This window comes from Belonocnema kinseyi, chromosome 3, assembly GCF_010883055.1.
Source record: "Belonocnema kinseyi isolate 2016_QV_RU_SX_M_011 chromosome 3, B_treatae_v1, whole genome shotgun sequence".
Lineage (NCBI taxonomy): Eukaryota > Metazoa > Arthropoda > Insecta > Hymenoptera > Cynipidae > Belonocnema > Belonocnema kinseyi.
The window spans coordinates 61,641,221-61,653,982 of NC_046659.1; the positions used below are offsets into that span (position 1 = coordinate 61,641,221).

At 34.9% G+C, this 12,762-nt stretch overlaps 1 protein-coding gene across 4 annotated transcripts in view; it reads right to left on the reverse strand.

Annotated features, from left to right (window-relative positions):
- Positions 1 to 227: 227 nt before the first annotated feature.
- Positions 228 to 12,762, reverse strand: part of LOC117168827 — a 36,955-nt gene continuing 24,420 nt past the window's right edge. For 2 of the 4 annotated variants that reach the window (XM_033354674.1, XM_033354675.1), the window contains exons 6-14: positions 11,223 to 11,365; positions 9,952 to 10,920; positions 9,075 to 9,192; positions 8,859 to 8,986; positions 8,636 to 8,779; positions 5,620 to 8,135; positions 5,170 to 5,540; positions 1,844 to 2,778; positions 228 to 1,720 (exon numbers count right to left, since the gene is read on the reverse strand). In XM_033354674.1, coding sequence (XP_033210565.1) covers positions 1,115 to 1,720; positions 1,844 to 2,778; positions 5,170 to 5,540; positions 5,620 to 8,135; positions 8,636 to 8,779; positions 8,859 to 8,986; positions 9,075 to 9,192; positions 9,952 to 10,920; positions 11,223 to 11,365 — 5,930 coding nt within the window. In that variant the 3' untranslated portion in view covers positions 228 to 1,114. The remainder of the gene's footprint in view (positions 1,721 to 1,843; positions 2,779 to 5,169; positions 5,541 to 5,619; positions 8,136 to 8,635; positions 8,780 to 8,858; positions 8,987 to 9,074; positions 9,193 to 9,951; positions 10,921 to 11,222; positions 11,366 to 12,762) is intronic. The other 2 variants (XM_033354676.1, XM_033354677.1) reach the window with 2 other exon arrangements.

Genomic DNA, 12,762 nt, shown 5'->3' on the forward strand with positions numbered 1-12,762 from the left:
AATGTTTTCAGGCACAATTTTTTTATGTTTTCGAGATGCCTAAAGGGCACATTTTAAGACTAGTCTGGATGGGGACACCTAAAAAGGCCGATTCCCACGAATTTGTTTCATTAAGGGTGTTAGCTTTTTTTGCCCCCAAATGTTTTCCTCACGTAAATTTATTATTGACATTATTTGGGGGGTCGAAACACACATTTTAAGACCGGTTAAAAGATAGAAAAGGGTAATAAAGATTTATAAAAATCAAAAATATTTATTTAAGTTGTATAATACATTATGTACATTTTTCCAAATTCAGTTTCGCCGTTTCAAACCGAGCTTTTCAGTCTCTTCGCTTCCAGGATGATTTTAAAAAATCATGACTAATACATATAAAAAACTGAGATTCAACTCAGAAATGACGAGAAAACGAATCAGTTTTTGCAGTCCATAAAAACCTGAACATTTTTCATGTGATCATGCAATATAAATTAATTTACAAATTATCACGACATTACATGTCTCACTATTCTGACTGTTTTTTTCCATTCGACGGATCAAAACTGCTTTATATTCACTTAATTAATTTGTTAATATCCAGGTTTTTACTAACTGCAAATTACAAAGTATAAAGTGTAGTTACGTTGATTGATTTGACATACAATCATGATTATTCTTAAATTACGTCAATATGACCTAATTCGAATAGTTTGTCTATAATTTATCTCGTATATTTCTAACAGTTTCTAATATAGCACAGAGAGAAATTATATGAAAAGAAAGTCTTGACGTAGCCAAGATTCGGGTAAAAAGTCAATTAAAAAGGACTAATGGAACTAAAAGTACCTCAATACGTTTAGGTTCAAACAGAGTTCAAAACTGAACGAAAAACACAATAAATAAAAAATAACGAGATAATCAAACCTCAAAACTACATCTGAGAAAATGCAACTGGATCGATTCGGGCTCTTCTTGCTAAAAGCTGCGAGTCGATCCAATCGTACTTTCCACCTGCTCGATTAACGGAAATTTATTTTGATAAACAATTAACTTCACTCACAAGTCACTATTTTTTTTTCTTGATAACAGAAACTAAGACGTTTGACATTTGAGCTCTTTAGTCACAAAAGTTAGACTAAACATTTGATTGACTGTTCAATCTTTTTTTTATATCTACAACGACCACTTGAGGATCTATGTCCATAAGTTGGGAAAGCGTTAAACAATTAACCGGCATTCGATGACCGCCAACTACCATGTAAGTATTAATAGACCCCATGTCTATGGGATCTTTTGGAACACCGTAATGGGAAATCCCTCTAGTCTTTGCATGCTCGTTGGTGAACTTCATACCTGGGGGGTATCGCGGCAAGGGATTCGTCGATTTTCTCGCGACGGATTTCAGTTTCTTAGGGAAGGGTCGAACTCGAACGATGGGTCTAGCGGTGGATTTCTTCGCAACTGATTGATGTTCCGAAGGCTCTAATTCGAAACCCGATCCACCAGTTATTCTACTCAACATATCATTGAGCTGCTCTTCGTAATTCTCGACACTTTCTATCTTAGGCTCTACTCTTGGATGGACTTGTTCAGCGTGGAGCGTCACCTGATTAGGCTCGCAGAAGGATTGCTCGCAGTACTTGCATTTATACATTTTAATGTGCTTGTTAATATGCTTGTACATTAACTCGTAGGTCTTCGCCTCGAAACTGCATTCTGGACACCGGTAGTCTTCTGGAATCTGCAAGAATAAATGGTCTCACGTCAATATTAAGAAATCTGACGAAATTACTACCTGGGCCTTCAACCAAAAATCGTTGGATTGGTTCTAATTCTTAAACTACTTTTGAAAATTTCAACAAACCTGAAGTGGATCCGCCGGTTTACACTTGAGCGGTAGATGCGAATGGAAGGCTCTATGATGGATGTCCACCTCTTTCCTATTGGCGCACAATTCATTGCACCACTCACAGGTCCATTTTTCGTCACTAGGACCTAATAAATCCTCGGATTCATTCCCTGGAGCACTTGGCGACGATGTGACAATCTCCATGTCTCCGGTGTCTGATTGAACAACAGTAGTGTACTTGAAAGGTCCTGTCTTCCACTTGGCTCCTTCATTCGGCTTTGGATCCTTGTGAGCCCTAGTCCAGTGTTTCTTCATAGCAAAGTGCGTTTTGCAGCGTACGCTGCAGTATGAGCACCAGTAAGTAAATGTTTGACTGGCATTTCCAGTGATTGGGATTTCTTCTACGTTAGGCGATAAGTGCGGATGATCAGATTTCGAGTGTCTTCTTACATCGATCTTAACCATGTCAGTGTAACTACAATAAGCGCACTTGTAAAGTAGCTTGTGGGTCTTCTGATGGGAAAGATGGCCCTGCAGGGTCGCTGATACGAAGTTGCACTGCACACAAACGAATGTATCATCTATCACGTTTGCTTCCAACCTTTTTTCGGGGACCTCTTCAAAGTTTGCTTTACGTTTTTGTCCTCTTTTCTCTTTGCCAGGGGGTACTTGGTACTCCCTTTGCCAGAATTCATCGGTTAGTTCGGTATCATTGGCGTTACTAGATGGATTGGGTACTGGTTTCACTAAGCGAGTAGGATGCTTCGACTTAATGTGTTGCTGGATATGGGATTCCAAGTTTGCACTGCGATCGCAAAGAGGGCACAGGAATTTGTACTGTTTCAAGTGCTGCTTTCTCACATGCATCTTGAAACCACGTTTGCTGTTGAACTTTTGTTTGCAATGCTTGCAGATTAGGACAAGAATCTTCGGTTGGCCACTTGATGAACCTAGAAGACATTAATTTTTCAATCAGGATCAATCACGATTAATTGTGAGTATGAATAAAGCCAGTAAAGTTGTAGATTGTAGCACTAAAACAGTTTCTAACTTTATGCAATTTAAGTTAAAGAATTTTATTTACACGAATCGTAATGTGCATAATTTAAAATTACATGTTAAACACAACAGAATACAACTTAGGGAACTAATGTAGTCTAATTTTCTTATCATATGATTAGGTGGCTTTAGAACTATTCAAAAAGCTTACTTTGAATTTCACTCGACTTTTTATCCAATGTAAATGTTAAAAATAAAATTTAATTCAAACTATTTTTAGGCTGAAGATAGGGAACCTGTACCAGCTTATGCTATCTTTTTCTCTTAGATAAATAAATAATAATAACAACTATCTTCTGAAAGCCTAGTGAAATCATTTAATCCTTTGTAAAATCTTTTGAAATCTGCGATATTAAAGAATCTTTCAAATCTTCTGACATCTTTTTAAACTTTTGTCAAAATTGAAATCTTTGTGAAATATTTCTGAAATCTTTGTGATACCTTCAGAATCTTCGCATAATATTTGATATCTTATGCAATCTTTGTAATAAAATTTGGAATCATTGAAATCTACGATTTAAAAAAGTATATTTTTAAATATTTCTAAAACCTTTAAAATATGGGCCAAATCTTTTGAAATTTTTGTGACAACTTGTAAAATAATTTAAATCTGAAATCTTTTGGAATCAATTAAAGCCTTGCAAAATCATTTAAATTTTTTTAATCTTACCCAGATCTTTGTGAAATAATTCAAATATTTGGAATATATTTGTAAAAAAATGTTTGAATCGTTGAAATCTTTGTAATAGCTTTTAAATGTTTCTGAAATCTTAAAATTTTTCCAAATCTTTCGAAATATTTGTGCAATGATTTAAATCTTTGAATTTTATTAACAAGTTTTTCGAAATCTTTGTTATTTCTTTCAAATCTTCGCAAAATCTTTGCTATCTTCTGTAATCTTTGTAACCAAATTTGGAATCACTAAAATCTTCGATTTTTTAAAAATATCTTTAAAATTTTTTTAAAATCTTGGCGAAATCTTTTTAAATCTTTTGGAATTTTTGTGAAAACTTTGCAAAATCATTTAAATCTGTTGGAATCATTGAAATTTTTTCAATTGGTTTAAAATATTTGTGATAACTTTAAAACTTTCGAAAAATTGCTGATAACGTTTTCAATAATTGTAAAAAAATTTGGAATCATTATAAACTTTGACCTTTTTAAAAACTATTTGGGATAGCTTTTAAAAGTTTCCGATATCTTTAAAATCTAGGCGAAATCTTTTACAATTTTTGAAATTTTTGTATAAACTTTGTAAAATAATTAAAATTAACCTTAAAAAACTTCGCAAAATCTTTGAAATATTTGCGATTGCTTTGATATATTTCTGAAATCTTTTGAAATTTTTCTGATAACTTTATAAAGTCACGGAAATCTGAAATCTTTCGAAATCTGTTGGAACCATTGGAATTTTTATGAAATCATTGCAATTTTTCAAATATTTCTAAAACATTTGTGAAAGGATTTAAAATTTTGAATTTGGTTTAAAAGCTTTTTGAAATCTTTTTTATTTCTTTAAAATCATCGCAAAATCTCTGATTTATTCTGTAATCGTTGTAACCAAATTTGGAATAATTAAAAATTTTGAAATTGGTTGGAAAGATTATTGAAATCTTTGGAACTTGTTTGAAAGCTTTTTGAAATCTGTCATATCTTTTAAATTTTCGCGAAATATTTGATAACTTCTGCAATCTTTGTAAAAATGTTGGAATCACTGAAATCTTAAAAAATGCTTTGAAATGTTTTTGAAATATTTAAAAATCTTGGCGAAATCGTTTAAATCTTTTCGCAATTTTTTGATAACTTTATAAAATAATTAAAATCTGAAACCTTTTTGAATCATTGCAATCCTTGTGAAATCACTGAAATTTTGAAAAACTTTCTGAAATCCTTGTGAAATGGTCGAAATATTTAGAATAGGTTTGAAGGAATTTTGACATCTTTGTGATATCTTTAAAACTTTCGCAAAATGTTTGATAGTTTCTGCAATCTTTGTAAAAAAATGTTGGAATCATTGAAACCTTTAAAATTTGTTTGAAATCTTTGTTACAGCTTCTAAATGTTTCTGAAAACTTTAAAATCTTGTCGAAGTCTTTTGAAGTCTTTCTAAAAACTGTGTAAAATCACTGAAATCTTTTGGAATCATTGAAATCTTTGTAAAATCATTCCAAATCTTTCTAAAATATTAGTGAAATGATTTAAATCTCTGGTGCACATTCAAAATTTCAGTAGTCAACCCCTCGTAAATATATAGTAAAGAATCATCCGAAGAATTTCCTCACCTTCGCCAACGACTTCGGGCACATCCTCGTCACTTGGTTCTTCATTATTCTCATCACTTTCATCTTCCGAACCTAGAAACACGGAACCGGAAGTATTGAGAAGAGCCTTTCCTGGTGATCTCGGAGTCATTTGTTTCGAAGGACTGGCCGATTTAGAACTTCCTGGTCCACCAGACTCTGGGTTTAATTTTTCCAGATTCCTTCTAATTGCCTCCGTTTGGCGCTTCAATAATGTCATGACCCATTCTTCAATACTTGGGTCAGGAGATAGATTTTCACAATTCGGAACTTCACCCTCGTGATTTTTGCTGCAGTGTCTCGCCAATGAATTCTTGTTTACCGATACGAATCCACACGTCTTACAATGAAATCTGTAACAAAAATACATGAACATTTCTGGAATCTCTAATCAGAATCTAATCAAATGGCATAAAAGTTAAGGTCTCTTACCTGACGTACTTCAGCTCTCTGTACAGATGATCCCTCATATCATGTTTGTATTTCGTCTTGAATTGATTGCAAATCGTACACTCGTACGAAGAACCCTCCGGATTTCCATAGAAACCATACTGTCCTCTCTGAGACTCATTATTATCCGTTTCAACAGGTTTAATGCACTTAACTTTACTTGGCTTCGCCGAAATATCCGTATCGCTCTTCCTCTTCCCAAACTTTTCAGGAGTAGTTGAATTCGCAGAACTGGCTTTTGAAGCAGGTTCCTCCTCAATAAGAATTCCCCGAATATGTTTCACCCTCGGCATATCTCTGCGCCAAAGTGGAGTCGTATCAAAAGGTTCCTCCGGAGTTCCCTGCTCCACCGGATCCGTCAATTTTTTCGTTCCTTTGATCCTCTGATAGACCATCTGATGATCCACCTCAGGATCGTTTGCATGTTTCGTATTAATATGCTGATCAAGCTGAATTTTTCCGTTCGTTCTAAACGGACAAGCTGTACATTTATACTGGCTTCTCTCGTCATGCTCATTTCCAACATGTGTTTGCATTTCCGCTTTGTAAACGCACTTATAATCGCAGGCGTTGCACTTCCAGTGATTTCCATCCGGATCCGGAGTTTCGTCTTCATTTTCTTCTAATGGAGAAGACTGAGAGCTTTCATTAGATTCAAACTCTCTTATCACTTTAACAAAGGGTCTCTTCTCCGGATGTTTGTCACCAAGATGTCGCTCCACAACGTATCTTTGATAATGAAAATAATTACAGTGCGAGCATTTATAAAGCTTCGAGTCGTGCATCTTCAAATGTACTCCCATTTTCTCGATCACAATATTTTGAGCATCTTGTCCTTGAGCTTTACAATGAGTACATTTGAAGAAGGGTTCCTCAGAGTGCAAAGCCTTGAGGTGATACCGTAACATCCCTTCGTTAACAGTTAAGTACGAACATTCAGAAATGCCGCAAACATATCTTTTATTCTCAGGAACATACCTCGGCAGCGTTTCATCTTCAGGTTGAACACTAGATTCTTTTGTTTTCGCTCCCATTCTTCCATTCTGGTGCGAACTGCTCGCGAGGTTTACCATCTTATCAAACATCTTTTCCCTCTTGTCCAGACACGGAACGGGATTGACAGGCCCGGTTTCAGGAACAGATTCGTCTTTAGCATGAAGCTGCAAATGTCTGATAATATTAGTTCGAACCTTAGTTGTAAAACGACAAACGGCACACTGCACCTCCCGATTGTAAATCGCTTGTCGAGGAAGAAGGTCGATTTCGTTAGGCGAGAAGGTCAAAGTGTCGTACTCGACGGATTTCGGACTTTCCTTCTCTACAAACTTGGGAGCCGGAATCTTCTTCTTTCCTTTATATACGGGGTACATAACAAATAGACCCTCAGCAGAGGGATTTTTAGGATCAGCAGGAAGAAGCCTGTAACTTTTGAGCTTATGCTTCGTGTTCAGATGAGCGAATGCTTGATTCTGTACCGCGAATCTATCCCCGCAAATAGCACAGCTGAATCGCCTCAGACCGTGAATCTCCAGATGGTCCATAAAGAATCCGATCTTTTGGAAGGCCTTCCGACAATGAGTGCATTGGAAGTTGACAGAATTATTGAAACTAGCGGGGACATTAACAACACAGCATTCTTTGATGTGGTTCCTCAGAGTGGCAGAATTCGGAGCCGAGTAGTTGCAGTTCAAAGTTCCACATTTGTACAAATCCATTCCAGTGAAGCCAGTGTGTTTTATGTCATCTAGAGTTAAATAACTATTACTCTTTAATGGACTTCGAGCATCGAAATTAGAAGCTTCATTCGAGATGTCTGAGTTATCCGCAACTAAAAGCAAATGCAGGTCCTTGGGTTTTATATCAGGAGTTGTTGGAGATTCTCGATTCACAGTTGCATCTCTACTTCCAGGCCTTCCACAGTCTTCTATTATTTCTATATCACTATCATCGTCGTCTAATGACGCATTATTTTTTGATGTAGAATTACAAGTCTTTAAAAACTCCGGGTTGTCGAGCAAATTCATGTTTATAAACTCATCCTCAGTGCTGATATCCTGCAAGATTCCGAGAGCATCCACTGTACTTTTAGCAACCTTCTGTGGGTTTTGCTGTTTGTATTTCAAAAGCTTATCAGATTCCTTCAACTGATTCATCGAGTCGCGATTCTTTTCTGCCCGGGAAATACTTTCAGTCATTTTCCGGAATGGGGAATCAGTTTTCAACGCATTATCGTTGTTCACTAGGCTTTCAGTAGCTATTATTTGGATAGTCGGGGGGCTGTTAGATCGAGTGGGTGCTACTGATATTACATAATTGCTCGACTCTGCTTTTTCACTCAAAGGTTTTACACGGGCTAAAGCATTTGCGTCCCTAGTCGCATCTGATTCCAAATTGGCTGGAATTTTATCGGATATTCCGATAACTTTTGAAACTGATGTGTACTGTTCTTCTGCATTTCGCAAAAGTAGCTGGTCGATGGCGCTTCTCGTTTTCGTAGGCTAAAAAAAATAGTTTTCAGTAGAAAAATAATTTTGTTTAATACATAAAGATGAAAAAATCGTGAAAGTTTTGTCTTCCTTATTTTCAGGTTTACACTGAGAAAAATGGATGTTTACCCGTAACATCTAGATGTTTAAGCTTAACATATTATTAATATTTAAATATAGAAAGTCATCTAGGCTGTTAGAGAATATTCGACATTTCGAAGGAGTTACTTGAGAAAAATTCCACTTTCTTCAAATATTTAGATTTACACAAAAAATCTACACCTTTTTTTTTACTAATGATTGTAGAAAAAATCTCAATAATCATCATTTTGCCAGAAGCTCAAATATGACAAGAAACAACATTATGTGTAAGCTTTATCAAGTGGTATTCATCAAACTAACATCTTCATGATACGCGTAAATATTTCTATGTTATGCGGTATTATCTAATCCTTCAATATTTAAGTTTTAATTTCCATTTTTCTCCGTGTAATTATTTTTGTTTGACGTACCTGTGGAGGCAGAGTTCTTTCAAGTAAAATAGGCTTCTGGTTGCAATGATTGGAGCTGAGATGATGATGCATTTCGGACATATTTTCGGTGCCATGGTTGCAGTATAAACACTGGTACTTTAGGATTCCGTGGTTCTTGTAATGCTGAATGCAGAAAACAATTGAAGTAAAAACCTATTCAAAATCGAAATTATTAACTGAAACAGTGAGGAGAGTTCCATACCTCAATAAGTTGGTCCGGCGTGTAACTAGCCACTTTACACAAATGGCACTTATACACTGAGAGTGAGGCATGTTTTAACCTTAAATGGACGAAAAATGCTTCCGGTACAAAAAAGTACTTATTGCAATCTGAAACCAGGAGTAAAATATAGCTTGACACAAAGAACTTGAGGAAATATTCGAAATATTGATAGGATTGAATAAAAATAAAACTTACCATTTTGGCAAACGAAGGGTTTTACACGTTCAGCGCGATTGATTTCTACTTGGGGTCGAGGATGGTTTGTGGCACTAGCTTGCAGAACTGCCACAGGCTTTTTAGGATGAACGTTTGCCTTTGGAGATAAAAATAGGTTTATGAGTTTAAGATTTAATTTTAAGAATGATAATAAAGTCTACTTTAAACATATTGTCGAGGGGTGAATCACTCTTAAAATCTGGTGTATAAGCCTTTTCGAAATCTTTTAAACGCTGTTTGAAGTCTCTGTGCATTTATTGAAATATGTTGGACTCTTTTAAATGTTTTGAAATATTTCAAACATTTGTGAAATGTTTTAAAAAATATTTCAATTATTTGTGAAATCATTTATATCTCTGAAGTCTTATTAAAATCTTTGAAAATTTTGAATTATTGTATAGGCACGAAAGTCGAGTGGTCAACCCCTAATATATTGTTTATTTTCTGGAGTTCATATTCAACATATTTCCTCTTAATCATATAGCTTAATTATTTTTTGTTCAGGAATCAAAGACACACTTTGGAAAAGAACATTGAAATATTTTCTAATATTGTATCTAACTACGTAAAAGACAAGGGAATCAGCAATTTCAAATGTGGATTTTATATAGATGAGGGTCCCGTGTCGCTATTAATACCGTGCGACTAGTGGCAGGTAGTGGTACTAATAACATGCTAGATGTGCTTCGATCGAGCTGCCACAGCTACGTTCAATACCTTTGATTTCAAACCCTACTTATTACCCAAATACAAGATAAAGAAAATCCTATAGTTGCAAACTTTTCTCTCAATCATAAAAAATAGAAAACACACACCATTTAAACCTAGTAGTCTAAAAATATTGTTTGTTCCCCACCTGGTGGATTTCAACGTATGCCTGAGTAACGGCTCTATAAAAGCAATAACTGCACTGGAACTCGCAGTACGCATGTTTCTCCTCATAGTGTTTTTCCATTTGGAACCAATCACCGGCAGTCATGTAGCAATACGCACACTTCTTAAAGTCAAACGGCACTAAACCAGTGCTATTTACATTGTAACTAGTAGAATGCTTATCAAAATGCCTCCGAAAATTGTCAACATAGTCTGTTGTGTAGGGACATTCCCGTCCCATACACTTGTAAAGCTGTCTTAGCTTTTCAGGCTTCATCATCTCGTTGTAAGCTGCCATATTCTTCATTTTAATAGCGTACTGAGGCCCTTGCTCTTTTTGCTTCAAAAGCGTGTTAGGGCCGACAAGTGTCACGAGCTTCCGGTTTGGTGAAGTTGCGGAAGTAACGACATTACTTGTTTTACTAAGAGTCACGGTGCCAGGTTTGATGGCAGTAATGGTACCAGCTTTAATGGAAGGGAAGGGATTGGGCTTGATAGGAGTATAGGCGCAATTTTGGAGTGCGTTGTTTATCGAGAAATTAGGTGCTATGGTTACGGGAGTCAAGGTGCCTGTTTTGGTAAGGGAACCAATTGTGGTAGCTTTGGAAATAGGGATAGAAGTAAGTGTGGCAGATTTGGTGGGGCTTGCATTAGCACGAGAAGAAGCTGGTATTGACACCTTTTTACCATCCATGTAATTTTTGAAAGTCGCCGGACTCATTATGGGCAAATAATTGCTTTGCGAAGCCGATGATGTGGGCGTTATGTTGATCGGAATCAACTTAACAGTCTCGTGCGAATTGGGGTTGACTGCTCTTATAGTTTGATTTGACAGTGTATGACTAGGCGGATTTTTTACTCTCTTTAAAATTAAGGGACCATTCTTTTTCAAGACAGAGAGCCCTGAGAATTTTAGATTAGAAGTTTCAACTGCCTTTCGAATGTCGCTCATCTGAAACAGTAGGAGTGATATGGATTGAGATCAATTAATCTGAGAGTGAAGCAGTTTTCAATTCTTCACGTGGAGTAGTAATGTGATTAAGAGAGTGCAATTAATCGATAAGAAAAGCCAAGCGTATAAAACAAAGGAAATGGACACAAGGAAGACAGCGCAGAATTATTTGCGAAAAAATCGATGAATACCAATTTGCTGGAGAGTCTTAACAATTTATTTTGAAATATTAAGTTAGTAGAAGCATGAACTTTATAAGGCACCCAGTGATTTTTGTATGGAAAAATGGTTGGATTACTTACCGCAGGAGTTTCATTTTCATTGGGTGTAGCTAAGCTCATGATATTTGAAATCTTCAAGAAAGAATCACTATCTGTAGTCGCAATATTCAGAGTTGCTGGAGGTTTTGATGTTTCGGTGTCAGTATTATCAGTAATTGGCACTGCTTTGAGAAATAAAACATTGACATTTTTAAACAAATATTTCTTAAAACCTAATTTTTAAAGAGCGTGATAAGTATGTATGTACCTTTAAATGCATTTTTTATGACTACAATTAAAAATTAACTAAAAAAACTAAAAAATCAAGGAATGTTTTTGTGATGGAAATGAATTTTACACGTTTCTAAAGGTCGCGTGACATGATATGCAACGAGGGACCCGAACGAAAAATTTTTTCTATTTTATTATTGATAGAAGAAAATAATTTATTACTAAACTTAAAACAGCTATCCCTAGATTTGGAAGAATTGAGATAATATCTTCAAAAAATTCGGAAATCTTTTAAAAACATATGTATAACAGATAAAAATATATTTGATTTTCACTTCAGCGTTTCAAACTACCCTCTAATTTTATAGTATTATAATAAATTAATATGCAGCGTTACAGGACAGTGTATAAAAAACATTTCGCAGAAAAATGATTATTATTTACGGTTATTTGGAGTCAACGTTGATAAATCGATTTTTAATCATACTAAAATCTTTGTATCAAATAAACAATTTTAGTTCGCATTATAAATAGTTTAAATAATTATTTTCGAGTTTAATCCTAAAATAGCAATTCAGAGTGACCAGACTAAAACTTTAGACTGATTTTCAAACCCTAAATTAACTTTAAAATATTTAACTATACTCTGGATTTTCATCTTTTTTTATTCAATATAAGTGATATCTGTGAACCTTAAATATTGAAAAATTGGTTAATATTATTTAGCAAGTTCTCATTTTTACATTCTCATCAAGAGAAGGTATTAGATTTGTGTAAAAAAAGAACCCCCCCCCCCCGCGCTTTTGTCAAATGTCCACGTTTTGAGACCCCCTGAATCCGAAAAACAGGTTTTTACGAATGTGTCTGTCTGCCTGTGTGTGTGCCTGTAGATTTTTAGTTTGGTAGCACGATAACTTTTGAAAGAATTGACAGATTGGATTGGCCTTTGGTAAACTCTTTAGTTTCATAAATCACTTTTTTTTAATTCAAAAATTCTCTATACGGTTATTCATAGTATTAAAAAATTTAACAATTTATCCCGATGACTTTTTTCGAAAAATAACAAATTACTGGAGTTATCGCATTTTCAAAATCCAAAAAAAAAAACTAAAAAGAACAATTTAAGCCAAACAACGCATGATACGAAAAAAAAGTCTGGAGAAGAAAAACAAACTACAAATTTATAATGAATCACTTTTCGATATAAACTACGAAAACAAATGAGACAAAAAGATCGATAATTTTAGTATTAATTATTTTTCGATAGGACGAGTAGATTTTCTTTTAATCGTAAAACATAAGATTGAAAATTAAAAAATTAACTTTTTGGAAAAAGCACAGAAAAGCCGAA